At 36.6% G+C, this 24,679-nt stretch overlaps 5 protein-coding genes and 1 non-coding gene across 7 annotated transcripts; all 6 read right to left on the reverse strand.

The window, feature by feature from the left end:
• Positions 1–99: 99 nt before the first annotated feature.
• LOC110378304 (zonadhesin) lies at positions 100–9,299 on the reverse strand. Its single transcript, XM_064034475.1, has 11 exons — positions 9,141–9,299; positions 8,327–8,506; positions 7,745–7,930; positions 7,301–7,363; positions 6,505–6,687; positions 2,550–2,729; positions 2,418–2,462; positions 1,914–1,985; positions 1,231–1,410; positions 838–1,017; positions 100–432 (listed from the first exon to the last, which is right to left on the reverse strand). Exons 1-11 carry the CDS (start codon positions 9,241–9,243, stop codon positions 182–184), a joined length of 1,623 nt encoding a protein of 540 aa, XP_063890545.1. The 5' UTR covers positions 9,244–9,299; the 3' UTR covers positions 100–181.
• An 854-nt stretch (positions 9,300–10,153) lies between these two features.
• Positions 10,154–11,841, reverse strand: LOC135116866 (serine protease inhibitor swm-1-like). The gene is made up of 3 exons (XM_064034479.1): positions 11,682–11,841; positions 10,939–11,118; positions 10,154–10,366 (listed from the first exon to the last, which is right to left on the reverse strand). The coding sequence occupies exons 1-3, from the start codon at positions 11,791–11,793 to the stop codon at positions 10,185–10,187; spliced, it is 474 nt and encodes a 157-aa protein (XP_063890549.1). The 5' UTR covers positions 11,794–11,841; the 3' UTR covers positions 10,154–10,184.
• Positions 11,842–12,143: 302 nt separating this feature from the next.
• Positions 12,144–14,731, reverse strand: LOC135116869 (serine protease inhibitor swm-1-like). Its single transcript, XM_064034483.1, has 3 exons — positions 14,597–14,731; positions 13,390–13,569; positions 12,144–12,822 (listed from the first exon to the last, which is right to left on the reverse strand). Exons 1-3 carry the CDS (start codon positions 14,706–14,708, stop codon positions 12,641–12,643), a joined length of 474 nt encoding a protein of 157 aa, XP_063890553.1. The 5' UTR covers positions 14,709–14,731; the 3' UTR covers positions 12,144–12,640.
• Positions 14,732–15,593: 862 nt separating this feature from the next.
• LOC135116867 (fibulin-1-like) lies at positions 15,594–17,194 on the reverse strand. Its single transcript, XM_064034481.1, has 3 exons — positions 17,036–17,194; positions 16,301–16,480; positions 15,594–15,804 (listed from the first exon to the last, which is right to left on the reverse strand). Exons 1-3 carry the CDS (start codon positions 17,145–17,147, stop codon positions 15,623–15,625), a joined length of 474 nt encoding a protein of 157 aa, XP_063890551.1. The 5' UTR covers positions 17,148–17,194; the 3' UTR covers positions 15,594–15,622.
• Positions 17,195–17,526: 332 nt separating this feature from the next.
• On the reverse strand, positions 17,527–19,760 carry LOC135116868 (EGF-containing fibulin-like extracellular matrix protein 2). The gene is made up of 3 exons (XM_064034482.1): positions 19,601–19,760; positions 18,853–19,032; positions 17,527–18,368 (listed from the first exon to the last, which is right to left on the reverse strand). The coding sequence occupies exons 1-3, from the start codon at positions 19,710–19,712 to the stop codon at positions 18,187–18,189; spliced, it is 474 nt and encodes a 157-aa protein (XP_063890552.1). The 5' UTR covers positions 19,713–19,760; the 3' UTR covers positions 17,527–18,186.
• Positions 19,761–20,875: 1,115 nt separating this feature from the next.
• On the reverse strand, positions 20,876–24,217 carry LOC110378306 (uncharacterized). Of its 2 annotated transcripts, none has more exons than XR_010276434.1 (3): positions 24,143–24,217; positions 22,577–22,756; positions 20,876–21,200 (listed from the first exon to the last, which is right to left on the reverse strand). It is a non-coding gene; the product is annotated as an uncharacterized LOC110378306 (transcript). The 2 variants fall into 2 exon arrangements; XR_010276435.1 differs by lacking the exon at positions 20,876–21,200 and adding an exon at positions 21,902–22,246.
• Between the last annotated feature and the right edge of the window lie 462 nt (positions 24,218–24,679).

A 24,679-nucleotide genomic window follows, 5' to 3' on the forward strand; every position in this document is an offset into this window, starting at 1 on the left:
TATACAAATCTTGTTACATAAATATTTTTTTCTTTCATTCCTTACTTCACAGATATTTTATTAGAGGCAATCAAAGTCATTTACAGATTAGACAAGTTTATTCAATTCACAAACTTATGTTCACAATGCAAACTTGTAAAATAAATCTACATTCAAAGACACAAAAATGAACGAACACTACTTATATAAACCAAGTTTGCCAATGAAGGCAATCCGGTGAATCTTTTTTTTCTGGGCATGAACAGGCAGGTTCGCAAGAAGAATCTTGATTTTTTCTGAAGTAGCCTTCCATGCAAACACAGCCCGGTTTGCAAGGAATTTTGCTGTCACATTTTTCTTGGTTCCCAATCGCAGAACAAGTTTCATTCAAACAAGGATTTATGCAATCTGTATATTCTTCATTTTGTCCACAGCTGGGTTCATCTAAAGTACCTAGAATGGTTATTGGGTTAGTCAATGGTATGTGAGTTGTTATATAAATAAATAGTACCTACCTGTTCATTGTTAGGCAAAGGTACCTTTTAGTTGGCGGTCATTTACAGGGTATTATTTTCGGATGTTATTACCATGTAGGTAGGTGGTATTCGCTAAACCATATGATATCACGAAACATCACGCGAAAAATTACACAGATTTTTAAAGTTGGTTTTAATTTTTTCTATTTGAAGTTAGTTGCTAGCCGCCATAAAGTATAGCGAAATTGTAATTAAAAATAAATACCTATTGATTTCAATTGTTAATCTGATTCTGTTAAATAGGTAGGTATAGGTAACTAGACGTTTAATAACTAAGCACTATACCACTGTGGGTAGGTAGGAAATAATATTGGTTAGTTACCGCATTCTTCAATAGGTATGCAGATTCCAGAGTCATTTCTTGCGTATCCGTCATCACAGTAGCAAGAAGGTTGGCATTCAGTGAAGGCACAAGTAGTCTTGTTCTGAACATGTAGTGTGCTGCAAACATCGTCGCATGGCCCTCCGCAAGCATAGTGTTCGTGCTCACCGGGACATTTATCTGAAAATATTAGAGATAGCTATTAAAACCTGCAAACTCGAAGAGGATACGGAAAGCGGGCCCCGTCACGTACTAGGTACCTAACAAACATAGGTACTTAATAGGTTGGTAGGTATTCCTACATAGGTACATAAATCAGTTTCGTGAGTGTGATGATGATTTAGATGTTCTGAAGATTCTATTTTGTAGTCTGAGGATTTATTTGTAACTTACTGCATTGTTCTTCTGTGACACATACGCCGCCCGGTTTGTTCAAGTAGAATCCCGGTTTGCAGACACATTGGAAATCACAGCCCATTACTACATCAGGACAATAAGTTTCTTCACGGTCCCCGCAAGTCTTTTGTGGAGAACATGAATAAACGCAGTCAAACACTTCGTTTGGTCCACAACCTGGAAATCAGTTATATTTTTATGTTCAAAGGAAACAAGCTTTCAAGTTTCAAGGTAAACCGGTCCTAGTGATTTGTGTGAAAATTTTGGGTTTTATTTGGTATAAAGTATTATTTATTATTTAAAAGAAACTGTGGGTACCTACATTATTTTAAAGTATAAACTAAATCTATACCTATATAACAAGAAAATAAACTTAAACTAGTTAGTAAGTTCGTTGGTAGTACTTAGCTAGTAGGTAGTAGATAATGGGCGTCGAAAAATTGACCCTCATCATAGCTTTGATTCAATAAAATATAATATAGGTAGGTACTTACCGACATTATTAATGTTATTGAATTAAATTATAATCTATTACCTCATTACAGTTATGTAGGTTGTTAGTTAAGGAATTCCCCCCTAGAATAATATCTTTCAGCCTAGAGAATGATTTATGACCGTAGACGGAGATCAGTAAAATAAATTCAGAAGACATTAAAATTGTAGTATTTTGAAACACTTACCATTATTCTCTTGGGGAATTTTGATATCCATATTGTGAGGAAGTTCTTCGAAGTCCTGAACAATAGTCAACGCTACACAGCAGAAAAAAACATTTTACATTCCATTATCATAATTTAAACTATAAATAGTTGATCATAGCATGAGCTTCTTTCTACACCTCAAAGTATCTTAAACAGCAAGGTCTTTCTTTCTTATGAAGAAAGTTCTTAGTCTTTCTTCTCGTAATGGTTATTGGGTTATTCATTGGTATGTTAGGTGTTATTTAAAGAAATAGTACCCATTTAATGTTATTTTATTTGGTGGTCATTTACTGGTTTATGTTGGAGGTAGGTTGGTACTATTTTCAGATATTACCTACCTACCTATCACATTTAGGTAGGTGGTATTCGCTAAACCATATGATATTTTATTTTATTTTACATTTTTAGGAAAGCTTAGGTACATCACGGAACATCGCGCGAATAATTAAGCAGATTTTTGGAGTTTTAATTTTTACTACTTACTTGAAGCTAGGTGCGGGCCGCCATCAAGTTTGGAGAACACTGTACCTAAGTAAAAACATTGATTTCAATTGTTACTCTGATTCTGTTGAATATAACTAAGCAGTAAGAATGTAGGTAATTAATATTAGTTACGGCATTCTTCAATAGGTATGCAGATTCCAGAGTCATTTCTTGCGTATCCGTCATCACAGTAGCAAGAAGGTTGGCATTCAGTGAAGGCACAAGTAGTCTTGTTCTGAACATGTAGTGTGCTGCAAACATCGTCGCATGGCCCTCCGCAAGCATAGTGTTCGTGCTCACCACGACATTTATCTGAAAATATTATAGATTAATTTTTCAGAAGTTATTTAATAATGAATTATATGTACATATTTACATGACCTAAAAATAAACTTATTCTCAGCCATGTCACTGCAATAGTGATAAATTCCACCAAGATCAGTTCCGTCGTTTGCTCATGAAAAAGTATCCTCCCTAATAAAGGAACCTATGAGTACATACATAAATCAGTTTCGTGAGTGTGATTTAGATGTTCTGAAGATTTTGTTTTCTAGTCTAGGTAGGAATTAATTAAGAATGTATTTGTTTTAAACTTACTGCATTGTTTTTCTGTGACACACTCGCCGCCCGGTTTGTTCAAGTAGAATCCCGGTTTGCAGACACATTGGAATTCACAGAACATCACTTCCTCAAGACAAGAATATTCTTCACGGTCTGCACAAGTCTTCAGTGGAGGACATGGATATACGCAGTCATACACTTCGTTTGGCCCACAATCTGGAAATAAGTTATTTTTATGTTAAAAGGCAAAAAAGCTTTCTAGGTAAAACGGCTCTAGTGATTTGTGTGAAAATTTTGAGGTGCGTTAAGTTCTAGATGATCAAAAAAATGGTAAATAGCTACGTAGTTAATTAAATTATAGGCATAGGTATATATATGTATCTAAGAATATATTCTACTGCTATGTGTTGAAACAACATTAATAATATAGGTACCTAATGAACAACACAACGTCATGAGCATCTATTTATGTGAAACGGCAAAAAGTGTTTCTCCGTTGTAGCGTCGCGCTTTCGAGTAAAAAAGAGGCGGTTTTCCTCATTCACAGCGATTATTGAACTCATCAATATATTAATCTTAGCTTTGATGTAATAAATATTATATTCATCAACATTTTCTGCTGCTGTTTTCCCGCGGTTTCACACGCGTCCCGTGGGAACTACTGCCCGTACCGGGATAAAATATAGCCTATGGTACTCTCAGTCTCAGATAATGTATCTTTCCATTGGTGAAAGAATGTTTAAAATCAGTCCAGTAGTTTTTGAGTTTCTCCATTACAAACAATCAAACAAAGTTTTCCTTTTTAAAATATTAGGAAGCATATATTAATTTAAATATCTAGTTAAGAAACACTTAAATATGTAGTTAAGAAATTCTCCCCTACATCAGTGTATCTTTTAGCCCACAGAATTTGTAGAACGCCAATGTTTTATGACCGTAGTCGGAGGTGACTAGGATAAAAGTAGTAAAGAAAATCAAAATAGGTGTATTTTGAAACACTTACCATTACCCTCTTCTTGATAAATTTCGAGACCGATACGGGAAAAAAAATTTTCGGTGTCCTGAGCAACAGTCACCGCTACACAGCAGAAAAACACCACGACCAATGATCTCATGTTGATGTCTAAATATTAATAGACTTATTCAGAGTTCGGGCTCAGTATTTATATGGCTGTACACGTGGTCTTTAAGAGGATCATTCGTAGATGCTTTTTAGGGTTCCGTACCCAACGGGTAAAACGGGACCCTATTTTTTTCGCTCCCCTGTTCGTCTGTCACCAGGCTGTATCTCATGAACCGTGATAGTTAGAGAGTTGAAATTTTCACAGATGATGTATTTCTGTTGCCTATAACAACAAATATTGAAAACTAGAATGAAATAAATATTTTGGGGGGCTCCCATACTACAAACGTGTTTTTTTGCACATTTGAAATAATGGTACGGAAACCTTCGTGCGCGAGTCCGACTCGCACTTGACCGGTTTTTTATAGTAAAGTTACCAACGCAATTCCTATCGCCGATGTTGGTATCGATACATCGGTGAATTTTTAATCACAAAAGAGCTATTTACTAGTTAGGAACTCGTTTCTTTTCCTCTAGCCTAACTTTTTTGTGATTGAGTAAAGATTGTAAGTTGAAACTTCCTGATATCAGTTAGGTTTATATAATCGGTGAATATGATGTACCTAAGTCTCCAGTGGCAATAAAACAAACAAAAGTTACATACATATTTATTACAGAGCTAATTGTTAACCTACTGAGTAATGAGTAGCAGACTCTTAAATCCAGAAGACTAGAGTGGGTAAAATCTAGTTACCTACCTAATTACTTTGTCGAATACATGCATACTTAGGTACATTCCACTCTCGTTGATAAGTATCTTAAACAGCAAGGTCTTTCTTTCTTACGAAAAAAGTTCTTAGTCTTTCTTCTCGGAATGGTTATTGGGTTATTCATTGGTATGTTAGGTGTTATTTAAAGAAATGGTACCTATTCAATGTTATTTTATTTGGTGGTTATTTACAGGTTTATGGTGATTTTCAGATACTATTACATTTAGGTAGGTGGTAACCGCTAAACCATATGACATTTTATTTTATTTTAAATTTTTAGGAAAACTTACATCACGGAACATCCCGCGAATAATTACGCTGATTTTTTTAAGTTTTTATTTACTATCTGTAGTTTGGCGAAAATTGAAAGTAAAAACATTGATTTCAAGTGTTAATTTTTTTCTTTTAAATGTAACTAGACGTTTAATAACTAAGCACTAAGAGATAGTTAGTCAATTAAAATTGGTTGGTTACGGCATTCTTCAATAGGTATGCAGATTCCAGAGTCATTTCTCGCATATCCGTCATTACAGTAGCAAGAAGGTTGGCATTCAGTGAAGGCACAAGTAGTCTTGTTCTGAACATGTAGTGTGCTGCAAACATCGTCGCATGGCCCTCCGCAAGCATAGTGTTCGTGCTCACCAGGACATTTATCTGGAAATATTGGAGATACCTATTAAAACCTGCGAACTCGAAGAGAATACCTACAGAAAGCGGACCCTGTCACGGAAAATTACTAACCTACAGGATTTAAGAACAATGTAGGAGGCTTATTTTTTTTTTTTCAAATATGCTGTCTCAGCTCAGCTATGTATGTCACTGCTTTAGTACCAAGTTTTATCAAAATCGCAGTTCTGTCAAGTACTAGGTACCTAACAAACATAGATACCTAATAGATACACCTACATAGGAACATAAATTACTTTTGTGAGTGTGATGATGATTTAGATGTTCTGAAGATAGGGCACGCCACCATAGTGGCGGTAAGTCCCCTCTTTGAGGAGTGAAAGAGTCAAGGCGCCCTCACGTACCGCGTGACGCAGGTTCTCACCGGACACGGTTGTTTCGGGAGGTACCTGCACCGAATCGGTCGTGAGGAGGCGCTTGGGTGTCACCACTGTGCGGAAAGCCCGAGGACACGGTGGACCACACATTTCAGAAGTGCCCTGCGTGGGAAGGGCACCGCCGGGTCCTCGTCGAGGCTTTAGGCGGCGGCGACCTCTCGTGTCTGGCCTTGGTTCAGGCCATGGTCCCGGGCAAGAGGGAATGGGATGCCGTCGCCTCCTTCTGCGAAGCAGTCATGCTCGAGAAGGAGGCGGCGGAACGTCAGAGAGTTCGCACCCATTTAATGCCGGCCGCCGTGCTGGACCAGGTAGACACCACGGGCGCCGGGTGTCGCGAGACGACTCCCGGTCACCGTTGGCGTGGGTCTGTGGGCGGTTAGTTCGTTGTTCCACGCGCTCCTCAAAGAGATGTCAGCAACCCCATTAGGGCCAAGGTCTACTAGGGCTGCATGATTGTTCGAAGGAGATACCGCGGCCCTGGTACATAAAGGTCTATGACGGAACACGACGGGTTTTTAGTCAGTAAGAGTCTGACACTCCCTCACCGCTGCTAACCCACAGTGGGACGGGTCATTTGATGATTTTTGTAGTCTGAGTAGGAATTAATTGAGGATTTATTTGTAACTTACTGCATTCTTCTTCTGAGATACACACGCCGCCCGGTTTGTTCAAGTAGAATCCCGGTTTGCAGGCACATTGGAAATCACAGCCCGTTACTACATCAGGACAAAAATATTCTTCATGGTCCCCGCAAGTCATTTGTTGTGGAGAACATGGATAAATGCAGTCAAACACTTCGTTTGGCCCACAACCTGGAAATCAGTTATATTTTTATGTTCAAAGGAAAAAACCTTTCAGGGAAAAATTACTCCAGTGTTTTGTGTGAAAATTTTGGGTTTTAAGGGTGCATTAAGTTCTAGAAGATCAAAAAAATGGCAAACGCTTAGCTACGCAATTAAATAATATTCATAGGTACCTAAAGCTTTTGTAGTCTATTCCTATGTGTTGAAAGAACATTAATAACATACCTAATAAATAACATCATGAGTGTTTGAAAACAGCAAAAAAGTGCTTAGCCGTTAAGCCTCGCGCTTTCGAATAAAAATAAGCCGTTTTCCTCATAGTGATCTATTGAATTCATCAATATCTAGCTTTGGTATATATCTCAAAGTATTAGGTCAAAGTGTAGGTAATAGGCGTCGAAAAATTGTTCCTCCTCATAGCTTTGATTCAATAAATATAATATACTTTACGACATTATTAATGTTATTGAATTAAATTAGTCTATTGCCTAATTACAGTTATGTAGGTTATTAGTTCAGAAATCCCCCCTAGAATATCTTTCAGGATAGAGAATGATTTGTACACCAATGTTTTATGACCGTAGACGGAGATCACTAAAATGAATTCAGGAAAGACACTTACCATTATTATCTTGGGAAATCGGGATATCGGTAGGACGTTCTTCGATGTCCTGAGCAGTCACCGCTACACAGCAGAAAAAAACATTTTACATTATCAAATTTTAAACTATAAAGGTTAATCATAGTATGAGCTTCTTTCTACGCCTCAAAGTATCTTTAACAGCAAAGTTCTTTCTTGTGAAGTGAAAGTTCTTAGTCTTTCTTCTTTGGATGGTTATTGTGTTATTCATTGGTATGTTAGGTGTTATTTAAAGAAATAGTACCTATTCAATGTTATTTTATTTGGTGGTAATTTACCTACTGCTTTATGGTGAGGTAATATTTTCAGATATTATTACATGTAAAAACATTGATTTCAATTGTTAATCTGATTCTATTAAATATAAATAGATGTTTAATAACTAAGCACTAAGTGGGTAGGTAGGAAATAATATTGGTTAGTTACCATTAGTGCATTCTTCAATAGGTATGCAGATTCCAGAGTCATTTCTTGCGTATCCGTCATCACAGTAGCAAGAAGGTTGGCATTCAGTGAAGGCACAAGTAGTCTTGTTCTGAACATGTAGTGTGCTGCAAACATCGTCGCATGGCCCTCCGCAAGCATAGTGTTCGTGCTCACCAGGACATTTATCTGAAAATATCATAGATATTAAAACTATATAACTCTTCGAATAAGTAGCATAGAATGTGGAGTGTGAGGACAGAGCGAATAGGAAGAAGATGCCTACGGAAAGCGGACCCCGTAACGAAGAATTACCTATAGGATTTAAGAAAAGTGTTGCAGGTTTGATTTAACAAGTAAATCTGATGTCCGTCCTATGTCACTGTTATAGAGCCAAGTTTCATCAAAATCAGTCCCGTCGTTTATGCATGAAGAAGTATCTAACAAAGAAAACCTAGATAATAATACCTAAATCAGTTTCATGAGAGAGAAGTTCTGAAGATTCTGTTTTCTTTATTTAGCAACAGACATTTGTGTAGGTGTCTAGGAAAAACATAATTAGTTAAGAATTGATTTGTAACTTACCGCACTGTTTTTCTGTGACACACTCGCCGCCCGGTTTGTTCAAATAGAATCCCGGTTTGCAGACACATTGGAATGCACAGGGCATCACTACAGCAGGACAATAATAGTCTTCTCGGTCTGCACAAGTCTTCAGTGGAGGACATGGATGTACGCAGTCAAACTCTTCGTTTGGCCCACAATCTGGAAATCAGTTATTTTTTATGGTAAAATTTGACTTAGGTACGTTAGACTGCACATCAGTGGTAACTGTCACGCACCTTAACTCAATAGAAATAAGTACGATTTTCTTATAAAACTGTTACCACTGACCTGAAGTTGACTGTACCTCTTAGAATTGCGTCTATCTGCGCTGAATCGGTTTGTATGATTCTATTGTTAAGTTATAGAAGATAAGAAAAACGTCAAATACATGGTCCCTACCTACTCAATTAAATAGTAGGCATAGGTACCTGTAGCTATTATATTCTATTGCTATGTGTTGAAACAACATTAACAACATGCGTGTTTGAAAACAGCAAAAAAAGTGTTTCCCCGTTTTAGCTTTGTGGTTTCGAATAAAAAAGAACCCGTTTTCCTCATAGCGATTGTTTAAACTCATCATCTAGCTTTGATTTAAAATAAGTTTTATAAAACGAAATTATTTAACTAATTAAATAATTTAGTGAAAGAATTCCCAAATTCCCTTCTAGAGACGGTGTATCATTTAGGCTAGGGAATGTTGTGTACGCCAATGTTTTATGACCGTAGACAGAGATGACTAAAATAAGAGTAAGAAAGAAATTCAAAATAGTATCTAGTATTTTGAAACACTTACCAGTATTAAATTGGGCTCCTCCAAGGATACCAAAAAGTTCTTTGATGTTTCGAGCAGCAGTCACCGCTACACAGCAGAAAAACACTACGACCAATGATCTCATGTTGATGTCTAAATATTAATGATTTATTCAGAGTTCGGATTCAGTATTTATATGGCTGTACACGTGGTCTTTAAGAGGAGCATTCATAGGTATACTAGTTAGTGAAGTTACCAATGCGAAATAAACGCTTCATTTCGACGATGTTGATATCGGTTCTTCGGGGTTTTTGTCATTAACAGAGCTACAACTATATTTATAGCTAAACCTATTTTCTTTAGGAGCTCCGCAAGGATTACGAATAAAAAGGGAAAATAAACGAATAAAACTCCCTGACACCTATCAGTTAGGTTCATAGAGTTGGTGATCATGAGAGTACCTAAGTCTCCCGTAGAAATAAAACAAACTAAAAATACGCACATGTTTATTACAGAGCTACTTGTTAACCTACTGAGTAATCATCTTTATTCCATAATACTTGATTTCCTTCTATTAATAGCAGACTTTTAAATCCAGAAGACTTAAGTGGGTATAGTCTAGTTACCTACCTAATTATCTTATCGAATACATGCATACCTAGTACCTACATTCCACTCTCATATTTTAAACGAATAAAAACTATAAAAGTTAGTTACAGCATGAGCTTCTTTCTATACCTCAAAGTATCTTAAACAGCAAGGTCTTTCTTTCTTACGAAGAAAGTTCTTAGTCTTTCTTCTCGGAATGGTTATTGGGTTATTCATTGGTATGTTAGGTGTTATTTAAAGAAATAGTACCTATTCAATGTTATTTTATTTGGTGGTTATTTACTGGTTTGTGTAGGTTATGTTTCATGTAGGTAGGTGGTATTCGCTAAACCATGGATATGACATCACGGAACATCGCGCGAATAATTAGGCAGATTTTTTAAGTTTTAAATTTTACTATTTGAAGTTAGTTGCGAGCAGCCATAAAATTTGGAGAAAAACGTAAGTAAAACTATTGATTTCAATCGTTAATCTGATTCAGCAATCTTCAATAGGTATGCAGATTCCAGAGTCATTTCTTGCGTATCCGTCATCACAGTAGCAAGAAGGTTGGCATTTAGTGAAGGCACAAGTAGTCTTGTTCTGAACATGTAGTGTGCTGCAAACATCGTCGCATGGCCCTCCGCAAGCATAGTGTTCGTGCTCACCAGGACATTTATCTGAAAATATTATGGAATTTAAGAATAATGTTGTAGGTTCAATTAATTAACCGCTTAGGTATTTGGCGCGAAGAAAATCAGATGTCAAAAAGGTTTATCTATCCAATATCGTTGAAAATTCATATACCTAGGTACTTACACTTGTTAATATTTATTACACGAGTAGTACACGAGGTTCATAGGTAGGTATATAAAGGAGTACATACATAAGGGATGTAGGGGGAGCACATATATGAGAGTATGTGAGTACCTATACGTATAGGTAAAGTACCTACATAGGGACATAGTGGAGGTATATAAGTGTATATGGATTGTAGGAGTACATAGGGGAAATGCATAAGGAGTAGGTAGGAACCTACCCTTTTTTTTACGACGTCATAAATCATCAAATGACCCCTCCCGCTGTGGGTTAGCAGCGGTGAGGGAGTGTCAGACTCTTACTGACTAAAAACCGTCGTGTTCCGTCATAGGCCTTTTATGTACCAGGACCGCGGTATCTCTTTCGAACAATCCCGAATCTAGATCTAAAGGAGGAATTTGGGTTTATAGGCATCAACATAGCTATGACTTACTGCACTGTTTTTCTGTGACACACTCGCCGCCCGGTTTGTTCAAGTAGAATCCCGGTTTGCAGACACATTGGAATGCACAGGACATTTCTACACCAAGACAAGCATAGTCTTCACGGTCTGCACAAGTCTTCAGTGGAGGACATGGATAAACGCAGTCATACACTTCGTTTGGCCCACAATCTGGAAATCAGTTAGGTATATAAGCTTTCAAGGTAAAATTTAATTTGGATGAAATTTTATGTTTAAAGGGTACTCTAACCTCATTGTCTAGAAGATCAGGGAAACTTAAACTAGGTACCTGCGCAATTAAGTAATAGGCATAGGTACCTAAAGCTGTTATCGTCTATGTGTTGAAACAACATAATACCTAATATATGTACTTATCTAATAAACAACACCATGAGCCTCTACGTGAAACAGTAAAAAAAGTGCTTCCCCGTTTTAGCCTCGCGGTTTCGAATAAAAAAGAAGCTGTTTACCTCATAGTGATTGTTTGAACACATCAACATCTTTCATTTAATAAGCTTTGATTTAATACATATTATAAACCTATGTTTATTTAATGAATTAGTTTATTAATTACTTACACTTCAATAGGTAGGTTGTTAGTTAAGGAATCCGCCCCTACATACACATTTAGGCTAGAGAATGTTGTGTACGCCAATGTTTTATAACCGTAGACGGAGATAACTAAAATAAAAGTAGGAAAGAAATTCAAAATAGTTGTATTTTGAAACACTTACTATTATTCAATTGGGGTCCTCCAAGGAAACCAAAACCGGAGAAAAGTTCTTCGATGTTCCTAGCAGCAGTCACCGCTACACAGCAGAAAAACACCACAACCAATGATCTCATGTTGATGTCTAAATATTAATGATTAATTCAGAGTTCGGATTCAGTATTTATATAGCTGCACACGTGGTCTTTAAGAGGATCATTCATAGGTACACTAGTTAGTGAAGTTACCAATGCGAAATAAACGCTTCATGTCGACGATGTTGATATCGGTTCTTCGGGGTTTTTGCCATTAACAGAGCTACAACTATATTTATAGCTAAACCTATTTTCTTTAGGAGCTCCGTAAGGATTACTAATAAAAAGGAAAAATAAACGAATAAAACTCCTTGACACCTATCAGTTAGGTTCATAGAGTTGGCGATTACGAGAGTAGATACTTACCTAAGTCTCCGGTTGAAATAAAACAAATTAAAAATATCTGTTAAGCTACTGAGTAATCATCTTTATTTCCTAATGATGACCTTGTATGATTAACAGATTCTTAAATCCCGAAGACTTAAGTGGCGTATAGTCTAGTTACCTAATAACTATGTCGAATACATGCATAGAACCTATATTCCAATAACATATTTTGGACTATAAAGGTTAATCATAGCATGAACTTCTTTCTACACCTCAAAGTATCTTAAACAGCAAGTCAATCTTCCTTAGGAAGAAAGTTCTTAGTCTTTCTTCTTGGAATGGTTATTGGTGTTATTTAAAGAAATAGTACCTATTCAATGTTATTTTGTTTGGTGGTTATTTACTGGTTTGTATAGGTTGTGTTTCATGTAGGTAGGTGGTATTCGCTAAACCATATGACATCACGGAACATCGCGCGAATAATTAGGCAGATTTTTTAAGTTTTAAATTTTACTATTTGAAGTTAGTTGCGAGCCGCCATAAAATTTGGAGAAAATCTGATTCAGCATTCTTCAATAGATATGCAGATTCCAGAGTCATTTCTTGCGTATCCGTCATCACAGTAGCAAGAAGGTTGGCATTCAGTGAAGGCACAAGTAGTCTTGTTCTGAATATGTAGTGTGCTGCAAACATCGTCGCATGGCCCTCCGCAAGCATAGTGTTCGTGCTCACCAGGACATTTGTCTGAAAATAATAATAATGGAATTTAAGAATAATGTTGTAGGTTCAATTAATTAACCGCAGGTATTTGGCGCGAAGAAAATCAGACGTCAAAAAGATTTATCAATCCAATATCATTGAAAATTCATATAGGTTATTAATATTATTAATTACACGAGTAGTACACGAGGTTCATAGGGTAGCTATATAAAGGAGTACATACATAAGGGATGTAGGGGGAGCACATATATGAGAGTTTGGGAGTACCTATACATATAGGTAAAGTACATAGAGGGACATAGTGGAGGTATATAAGTGTATATGGATTGTAGGAGTACATAGGGGGAATGCATAAGGAGTAGGTAGGAACCTACCCTTTTTTTTACGACGTCATAAATCATCAAATGACCCCTCCCACTGTGGGTTAGCAGCGGTGAGGGAGTGTCCGACTCTTGCTGACTAAAAACCGTCGTGTTCCGTCATAGGCCTTTTATGTAGGTACCAGGACCGCGGTATCTCTTTCGAACAATCCCGAATCTAGATCTAAAGGAGGAATTTGGGTTTATAGGCATCAACATAGCTATGACTTACTGCACTGTTTTTCTGTGACACACTCGCCGCCCGGTTTGTTCAAATAGAATCCCGGTTTGCAGACACATTGGAATTCACAGAACATCACTTCCTCAAGACAAGCATAGTCTTCACGGTCTGCACAAGTCTTCAGTGGAGGACATGGATATACGCAGTCATACACTTCGTTTGGCCCACAATCTGGAAATCAGTTATTTTTTATGTTACAATTTGACTTAGGTACGCCTTAGAATTGCATCTATCTACGCTGAATCGGTTTGTGTGATTCTATTGTTAAGGGTGCGTAAAGTTATAGAAGATAAGAAAAACATCGAATGCGTGGTACCTACCTACTGAATTAAATAGTAGGCATAGGTACCTCATCATCAGCCTATCGCAGTCCACTGTTAGACATAGGCCTCTCCAAGTGCACGCCACTGAGATCGATTTACGGCTTCTCACATCCAGCTCCTGCCAGCCGTCTTGCGCAAGTCATCACTCCACCGTGCCTGATGACGTCCTACACTACGTTTGCCGAGGCGTGGTCTCCACTCCACTCTAGAACTCGTTTACCCCAACGCTTATCGGTTCTTAGGCTAATATGGCCAGCCCACTGCCACTTCAGCTTGCTGATTCAGTGGGCTATGTCGATGACTTTGGTTCTCTGACGGATTACCTCATTCCTGATGCGATCTCTCAGAGAAATGCATAGCAATGCTCTTTCCATAGCCCGCTGAGCGACTTTAAACTTGTGGACCGTACCGTCAGTGTCCACGTTTCGGCTCCGTAAGTCATGACAGGTAGGACGCACTGATTGAAGACCTAGGTACCTATAGCTATTATATTCTATTGCTATGTGTCGAAACAACATTAAAAACATACATAATAAACAATGTCATGAGTTTTTGAAAACAGCAAAAAAAGTGCTTCCCCGTTTTAGCTTTGTGGTTTCGAATAAAAAAGAAGCCGTTTTCCTCATAGTGATTTTTTTAACTCATCATCTAGCTTTGATTTAATACATACAATACACCTATGTTTATTTAATCAATTAGTTTATTAATTACACTTTAATAGGTAGGTTGTTAGTTAAGAAATCCTCCCCTACATATACAATGTATCATTTAGGCTAGGGAATGTTGTGTACGCCAATGTTTTATGACCGTAGACAGAGATAACTAAAATAAAAGTAGAAAAGAAATTCAAAATAGTTGTATTTTGAAACACTTACCATTATTCCCTTGAGGTCCTCTAAGGATATTGAAATCGGGAAGAAGTTCTTCGATGTTCCTAGCAGCAGTCACCGCTACACAGCAGAAAAACACTACGACCAATGATCTCATGTTGATGTCTAAATATTAATGATTTATTCAGAGTTCGGATTCAGTACTTATATAGCTGCACACGTGGTCTTTAAGAGGATCATTCATAGGTATACCAGTTATTGAAGTTACCAATGCGAAATAAACGCTTCATGTCGACGATGTTGATATCGGTTCTTCGGGGTTTTTGTCATTAACAGAGCTACAACTATGTATGTTTATAGCTAAACCTAGTTTCTTTAGGAGCTCCGTAAGGATTACTAATAAAAAGGAAAAATAAACGAATAAAACTCCTTGACACCTATCAGTTAGGTTCATAGAGTTGGCGATTACGAGAGTAGATACTTACCTAAGTCTCCGGTAGAAATAAAACAAATTAAAAATACACATACGTTTATTATAGACCTATCTGTTAACCTACTAAGTAATCATTTATTCCATAATACTTAATTTCCTTCTATGAAAAGCAGACTTTTAAATCCAGAAGACTTAAGCGGCGTATAGTCTAGTTACCTAATTACTATGTCGAATACATGCATAGTAATTCCACTATCATATTTTAAACTATAAAGGTTAATCATAGCATGAGCTTTTTTCTACACCTCAAAGTATCTGAAACAGCAAGGTCTTTCTTTCTTGTGAAGAAAGTTCTTAGTCTTTCTTCTTGGAATGGTTATTGGTGTTATTTGGTGTTATTTAAAGAAATAGTACCTATTCAATGTTATTTTGTTTGGTGGTTATTTACTGGTTTGTATAGGTTGTGTTTAATGTAGGTAGGTGGTATTCGCTAAGCCATATGACATCACGCAACATCGCGCGAATAATTACGCAGATTTTTTAAGTTCTAAATTTTACTATTTGAAGTTCGCGGCGAGCCGCCATAAAATTTGGAGAAAAACATAAGTTAAACTAATGATTTCGATCGTTAATCTGATTCAGCATTCTTCAATAGGTATGCAGATTCCAGAGTCATTTCTTGCGTATCCGTCATCACAGTAGCAAGAAGGTTGGCATTCAGTGAAGGCACAAGTAGTCTTGTTCTGAACATGTAGTGTGCTGCAAACATCGTCGCATGGCCCTCCGCAAGCATAGTGCTCGTGCTCACCACGACATTTATCTGAAAATATTATGGAATTTAAGAATAATGTTGTAGGTTAAATTAATTAACCGCTTAGGTATTTGGCGCGAAGAAAATCAGACGTCAAAAAGGTTTATCTATCCAATATCGTTGAAAATTCATATACTCTAAGTAGGTAATTACACTTATTAATATTATTTATTACACGAGGTTGACAGGTAGGTATATAAAAGAGGACATAAGAGAACATGTAGGGGGAGCACATATTAGAGTATGGGAGGAGTCATATGGGAGTATATTGTGGAAGTACCAAGATAATAGCTCATAAGGGTAATAGAAGGTTTCGTAAGGAAGTAGGTATACATACAGTTAGAGTACATAAGAGAGTACAAAGGGACATAGTGGAGGTATATAAGTGTATATGGATTATAGGAGTATATAGGATACTTGCATAAGGAGTACCTAGATAGGAACCTACTCTAAAGGAGGAATAAGGGGTTTATAGGTCTCTACATAATATGTAGTTATTACTTACTGCACTGTTTTTCTGTGACACACTCGCCGCCCGGTTTGTTCAAGTAGAATCCCGGTTTGCAGACACATTGGAATGCACAGGACATTTCTACATCAGGACAAGCATATTCTTCACGGTCTGCACAAGTCTTCAGTGGAGGACATGGATAAACGCAGTCAAACACTTCGTTTGGCCCACAATCTGGAAATAATTATGTTATTTTTTATGTTAAAATTTGACTTAGTTACGTCTTAGAATTGCGTCTATATACGCTGAAGCAGTTTGTGTGATTCTATTGTTAAGGGTGCGTATAGTTATAGAAGATAAAAAAAACATCAAATGCATGGTACCTACCTACTGAATTAAATAGTCGGCAAAGGTACCTATAGCTTTTATATCCTATTGCTATGTGTCGAAACAACATTAAAAACATACCTAATAAACAACGTCATGAGTGTTTGAAAACAGCAAAAAAAGTGCTTCCCCGTTTTAGCTTCGCGGTTTCGAATAAAAAAGAAGCCGTTTTCCTCATAATGATTTTTTTTAACTCATCATCTAGCTTTGATTTAATACATACAATAAACCTATGTTTATTTAATCAATATAATAGGTATATCCTCCCCTACATATACAATGTATCATTTAGGCTAGGGAATGTTTAGGGAATGTGTACGCCAATGTTTTATGACCGTAGACGGAGAAACTAAAATAAAAGTAGGAAAGAAATTCAAAATAGTTGTATTTTGTAACACTTACTATTATTCAATTGGGGTCCTCCAAGGAAACCAAAACCGGAGAAAAGTTCTTCGATGTTCCTAGCAGCAGTCACCGCTACACAGCAGAAAAACACTACGACCAATGATCTCATGTTGATGTCTAAATATTAATGATTTATTCAGAGTTCGGATTCAGTATTTATATGGCTGTACACGTGGTCTTTAAGAGGATCATTCATAGGTATACTAGTTAGTGAAGTTACCAATGCGAAATAAACGCTTCATGTCGACGATGTTGATATCGGTTCTTCGGGGTTTTTGTCATTAACAGAGCTACACTATATTTATAGCTAAACCTATTTTCTTTAGGAGCTCCGTAAGGATTACTAATAAAAAGATAAAATAAACGAATAAAACTCCTTGACATCTATCAGTTAGGTTCATAGAGTTGGTGATTATGAGAGTACCTAAGTCTCCCGTAGAAATAAAACAAACTAAAAATACGCACATGTTTATTACAGAGCTACTTGTTAACCTACTGAGTAATCATCTTTATTCCATACTACTTGATTTCCTTCTATGAATAGGAGACTTTTAAATCCAAAAGACTTAAGTGGGTATAGTCAGTTACCTACCTAATTATCTTGTCGAATACATGCATACCTAGTACAGTCAACTTCAGGTCAGTGGTAACAGTTTTATAGGAAAATCGTACTTATTACCATTGAGTTAAGGTGCATGACAGTTACCACTGATATGCAGTCTACTGTACATTCCACTCTCATATTTTAAACTATAAAGTTAATTACAGCATGAGCTTCTTTCTACACCTCAAAGTATCTTAAACAGTAAGGTCTTTCTTTCTTGTGAAGAAAGTTCTTAGTCTTTCTTCTTGGAATGGTTATTGTGTTATTCATTGGCATGTTAGGTGTTATTTAAAGAAATAGTACCTATTCAATGTTATTTTATTTGGTGGTTATTTACTGGTTTATGGTGAGGTACTATTTTCAGATAATAACATGTAGGTAGGTGGTATTCGCTAAACCATGGATATGACATCACGGAACATCGCGCGAATAATTAGGCAGATTTTTTAAGTTCTAAATTTTACTATTTTAAGTTAGTTGCGAGCCGCCATAAAATTTGGAAAGAAACGTAAGTAAAACTATTGATTTCAAACGTTAATCTGATTCAACATTCTTCAATAGGTATGCAGATTCCAGAGTCATTTCTTGCGTATCCGTCATCACAGTAGCAAGAAGGTTGGCATTCAGTGAAGGCACAAGTAGTCTTGTTCTGAACATGTAGTGTGCTGCAAACATCGTCGCATGGCCCTCCGCAAGCATAGTGTTCGTGCTCACCACGACATTTGTCTGAAAATATTATGGAATTTAAGAATAATATTGCAGGTTAAATTAATTAACCGCTTAGGTATTTGGCGCGAAGAAAATCAGACGTCAAAAACCTTTACCAATCCAATATCGTTGAAAATTCATATACTCTAAGTAGGTAATTACACTTATTAATATTATTTATTACACGAGGTTGACAGGTAGGTATATAAAGGAGTACATAAGAGAGCATGTATTGGGAGCACATATTAGAGTATGGGAGGAGTCATATGGGAGTATATTGTGGAAGTACCAAGATAGGGTAGCTCATAAGGGTAATATTAGGTTTCGTAAGGAAGTATATATATATATAGGTAAAGTACATGAGAGAGTACATAGGGACATAGTGGAGGTATGTAAGTGTATTGGATTATAGGAGAACATAGGGGAAATGCATAAGGAATAGGTAGGTACCTACCCCACGGGAGGAATTAGGGTATTAGGTATCTACATAGTTATGACTTACTGCACTGTTTTTCTGTGACACACTCGCCGCCCGGTTTGTTCAAATAGAATCCCGGTTTGCAGACACATTGGAATGCACAGGACATTTCTACATCAGGACAAGCATATTCTTCACGGTCTGCACAAGTCTTGAGTGGAGGACATGGATAAACGCAGTCAAACACTTCGTTTGGCCCACAATCTGGAAATCAGTTAGGCATTTAAGCTTTCAATGTAAAATTTTATTTGGGTGAAATTTTATGTTTGAAGGGTACTTTAACCTAATTGGTCTAGCTAGAAGATCAGGGAAACTTAAACTACCTGAGCAATTAAATAATAGGCATAGGTACCTAAAGCTGTTATCGTCTATGTGTTGAAACAACATAATACCTAATATATGTACTTATCTAATAAACAACACCATGAGCCTCTACGTGAAACAGTAAAAAAAGTGCTCCCCCGTTGTACCCTCGCGGTTTCGAGTAAAAAAGAAGCTGTTTTCCTCATAGTGATTGTTTGAACACATCAACACCTTTCATTTAATTAGCTTTGATTTAATACATACAATAAACCTTTGTTTATTTAATCAATTAGTTTATTAATTACACTTCAATAGGTAGGTTTTTAGTTAAGGAATCCTCCCCTACATATACAATGTATCATTTAGGCTAGAGAATGTTGTGTACGCCAATGTTTTATGACCGTAGACAGAGATAACTAAAATAAAAGTAGGAAAGAAATTAAAAATAGTTGTATTTTGAAACACTTACCATTATTCAATTGGACTCCTCCAAGGATACCAAAATCGGAGAAAAGTTCTTCGATGTTACGAGCAACAGTCACCGCTACACAGCAGAAACACACCACGACCAATGATCTCATGTTGATGTCTAAATATTAATGACTTATTCAGTGTTCGGATTCAGTATTTATATGGCTGTACACGTGGTCTTTAAGAGGATCATTCTTAGTGAAGTTACCAATGCGAAATAAACGCTTCAAGTCGACGATGTTGATATCGGTTCTTCGTGGTTTTTGTCATTATTTAGTTCGAACTAGCTAAAGGAACGTTGTTTTTTACGACGCACACTTTTGTATTCTTTATAGGTAGGTACCTATGTTCTTTTAGAGCTCCGTAAAGATAATTAATAAAAAGGGAAAAAACCAATAAGGGTCCCCTCATATCAGTTAGGTTCATAGAGTTGGTGATTACGAGAGTACCTAAGTCTCCGGTAGAAATAAAACAAACGAAAAATACACAATTGTTTATTACAGAGCTACTTGTTAACTAAATTACCTTCTATGAGTACCAGACATTTAAGTCTAGAAGACGTAAGTGCCCTATGGACCTACCTAATTAGGTACTAAGTCGAATACATGCATAGTACCTACCTACATTCCAATATAATATTTTGGACTATCAAGATTATTATCATAGCACGAACTTCTTTCTACGTGTCGATACCTTCTAAGTATTTCAAAGTCAGCAAGGTTACTCTTCTTTCTTTCTTCTAAAGAAAGTTTTCAGTCTTTCTTCTTCTGACACTCCGAAGAATTTATCATTTGAGGGCATTGGCAAGTTGGTACACAGGGTGAATCTATCCTTTTTCTCAAATAACCAGGTTTGCAAGCACAACCCTTCTCGCAAGTTTCGTTCACGTCACAATCGTAGAAGGCGGAGATTGAGAAACATATTTCGGGAGGGCAGGACCATTTGCACTCCGTGTATTCTTCATTTTCACCACATGCTGGTTCTGTAACGAGATTTTTGAGACTTATAGTGGCGCAACAAGGTTCCTGCTCGAAGCTCAGATCAGATAATTATCTAGATATAGTTATCGGCACGGATATTGAGCTCTCGGTGGAAGAGTGGGGATCGCTTTGCGCACTGTACACATAAAGCAATAAACCAATAAATCGCTTCTGCGCAGGTGAAGGCCAGGGCTCTGGGCTCAATATCCGTGCCGATAACTATACTTAATTATATTTTCTCCTCTTTTAGTTGAAATAAAACGCTCATTAGAAACAGATAAAAAATGTTTATTCAACACAACAATGTATTTGTTACACTTAGGACCTCGACCCTGCTTACAAAAACTCAGCCAAAATAATACCCTAACAATCTATTTTACACCAAACTCCCAACTGTTGAAGGCGTACAATCTTCTGTATCCTTCCATTCATCGCATTCGCATATTGGCACGCAAGAAGAGTTGGGAGCTTTCCTATAGAATTCAGGTCTGCACACACATCCTTCATAACACCTTTCGCGGTAGTCACATTTAGGCGGGACTACCAGAGAAAGGCATGTGTCTGGGCGACAAGGAGTCTTGCAGTCGGTAAACATTTCGTTATCTTCGCAGAGACGTTCTGGAAAAATATGGAGTTAAAATTAGAGACATACATCGTAATAATTCAATATAATTTTGAGGTTTCTGTTCTTGAATGCTACTGTCTAATGTACTCTCAGGCACTTTTAGTCTGATTAAAAGTTATTACTTTTACGGTTCTATTTATTGTAAGGCTTCATCTATTCTACTCTTCAAACTACTTTTTCTTGGGTTTGGGTTTGAGAAGTAGGTAATTTTTTTTCATTCTTTAATTAAAATCAAGAAGCAGCTAGCTAGTTTATCGGGTTGTCTAGGCTTTAGGGGGTTTAGGGGCTCAGATAGCCAGGCCCTCCATGTAAAGCAATGGTAATCAGCTGCATCCAGTTAGATTGAAGCTGACAAAAGCGAAGACTTACCACATTTATCAATTGTTACACAATCGCCAGTAGCATTCCTTAGATATCCCTCATTGCATACACATTTGAATTCGCATGGTTGGATACTCCGAAGACAATAATATTGTATGTCGCGATTCCTGCAAGTCTTTTCAGGGGGGCACGGTTGCACACAACGTATGTCTGCATTTGGTCCACATGCTAAAATGTTCATAAGGGAGTAAATAAGTAAGTTTACAAAAGAAGGAATAGGGGATTACATAAGATAGTATACAGGAGCAGAACATAAGAGAATATATAAGGAAGTATCTTGTACTCAATAATTGTAAAAATAAAAAGACTCATATAAATAGAATACATCGTTTTATTTAAGACAATAATTTATTTAACTTAAGATATTTCAGTCCAACTTTCAAAAGCACAGCCATCATTTGTCGCAAAATTCCATTCTAGACCAGATTTCGAATCGTTATCGGCTTACAATCTTCCGAGTACTTCATTTCATCACAATCGCATATTGGTACACAAGGAGAGTTGGGTTTTTTCCTTAAGTAACCAGGTCTGCACACACAGCCTTCGGAACAACGCTCATTGGGGTCACATTTGAACCTCGCTACAAGAGAAAGACAGGTATCCGGTGGACAGGACCTCTTGCAGTCGGTGAATATTTCGTTTTTCTCGCAAAGTTTTTCTGAAAAAAGGGAGTTAGAATTAGAAAAATATGTTTCAATTAATTAATGTCAAGATTAGTAGGTAAATGTGTGGGCTCATTGATTTGTAAGTTGAGATATCTATTATAGTTTTCTACAAATCTTTAAGAAAAAAAAAAGTATGATGGGCAACGACCATTGATAACTAAGAAAATAGATAATAAAGCGATTGTAAAAATAAAAAAATGGCTTCTCCATGTAACTCCATGTGCTTGAGGAACCTTGCTGTCATTTGAATAATTTTGGCAGTAGATACGGGTAGTCAGACGCCAGTTATTCCGACAACAGTCTAACAGTTTGTTATAACTTACCACATTTATCAACAGTAACACATTCGCCTGCAGCATTCCTTATGTATCCCGCTTTACATACACATTTGAATGTGCACGGTTGAATACTTAGAATGCAATAATATTGTATGTCGCGGTTTCTGCAAGTCTTTTCAGGGGGGCACGGTTGTACACAACGCAGTTCTTCATTTGGTCCACAACCTAAAAATATTCAATGTATTTTTAATAAGTAAAGTAACAATAAGTCTCTGCCTCTGCAATCACAGCGAGAGAGGCCTTTTGATAGAAAAAAATGAAAATGCATGGTAGTTATTCTATCTACATTTACCTATGTATGTTAATATTTACGTATGAAGATAGTCTAACCTCCCCACTCAGAGACATTTTAATGGTTACTTAAGCCATTCCTTAGTGAAGGATTTGTATGACATTCCGTCACTAAGGAGTTACTTAAGTAATCATTAAATGTCTCTGAGTGGGGAGGTAAGGAAGAAAGGCTAAAGTTTAAGAGGATTGTCAGCGTTAGTTAGAGTGCGAAAGAAAATTGGGCATTAAAGCATTGTTTGCTTTCCAATCATGCATTACAGTTTAGACTTAGGTAGGGCTGCCATCTCGAATTTCGCCAAACCCGGACAAGCATTAAAAAAACCCGAACATTTGGCGTAAATCGCATTTTTTCCCCGAACGAGTACGATTTTTTTATAACAAAATAATACCTAATTTGTAATCCATTTACTATCAACGTTTACTTAAATTCAATGAGGTGCTTCCTTACATGAAAAAAAGTACTTGAAACCCCGCCCGGACGGCCCCCGGACGGCCTCCAAACGAGGACAAATCCGGGGAAACCCGGACGGATGGCAGCCCTAGACTTAGGTAATTAATTCAATAGTAGAAAGATACTTAAATAGCGTTAACATTAGTAGCTATGAGACATATGTAGGTAACTATTATATTTACTTGGATTTGGTGCATCCCCTTCATAGATGAGATGTCATTTCTAGTGAACTCAGAATTACCGTACAACCTTGAAAAGTTTTCCTCTTCAATTGTTTTTTTTTTCATAACCATGTTTATATAGTAAAACGATTTTCCGGACAGCAATTTTTATAAAAGAATAGTGCACAGAAAGGTCTGAAAATTACGTGGGACTTAAATTAACAAAAAAATATTATTATAAGAAACAATTTACCTACGTTTTACTAAAGAACTTTTTTATTATATTTTATGTATTCTATTTAAGTATACATTTTATTTATATGTATAGTTTTGCTTCATCTTTGTTTAATTTTTTGTTATTATTGTTGTGCACTTCTGACTTACTCTTCCTATCCCTATCGCATCTCTCTATCGTTCTAACTTGAACTCTAACTTGAACTCTATGTTAAGTTCGCCTTTGTGCATAACTTCTATGAATTGTGTTTGATTTTTTTTGTGTACAATAAAGAATAATAATAGAACATTATTTTTGGAAACGTTAATAATTCTTTCGAAAAAAGTGCTGGACTAACTTAAAACATTTTATTATCTAACCCAAAAAGGGATAAACATTTTATAAAAAGTGTAAATATATAAATATAAACTTACCTTCGTTATAACCAGCACACAACACGACACAACAGGAGAACAAGATAAACCTGTACATCTTAACGTTTGCAAGCGTTATGATAAAAACCGAGGCTCGTCAGTTCATTTATACGAGTTTCAGGGTTCCCTTATCGAATACTTGAATTTTTTATTATATCATTTGTGATACGGGTGAATTTTGAGTTTTTTTTTAAATCAATTAATTAAGTAAAATAAGTAATTCACTTTCAGACGTTGTTTGTTTTTATGGGTACCGGTTATAACTTTCATGGACATGTAATGTGGAGGAATGAGGATCACTTTGTGAGGAAGGTTTGGGACATGAACTGTTTTGTGAAAGGGGGGATGGATTGGGTAAAAGATATCGATATGGAATGAATGAATGTTATTTGCGAAATGTGTGGAAGAGGAAAATTTGCTAATTTAAGCAAAAATAGAATTTTGGTGAAGTAGCTTCTTTAAGGTAAATCTACGGAACACAGATAAACTGCGCTTGTATACGAGATGGTCTATTTTTTATATCAAGTTTACTCTGTA

The sequence above is a fragment of the Helicoverpa armigera genome, chromosome 4, assembly GCF_030705265.1.
Source record: "Helicoverpa armigera isolate CAAS_96S chromosome 4, ASM3070526v1, whole genome shotgun sequence".
Taxonomy (NCBI): Eukaryota; Metazoa; Arthropoda; class Insecta; order Lepidoptera; family Noctuidae; genus Helicoverpa; species Helicoverpa armigera.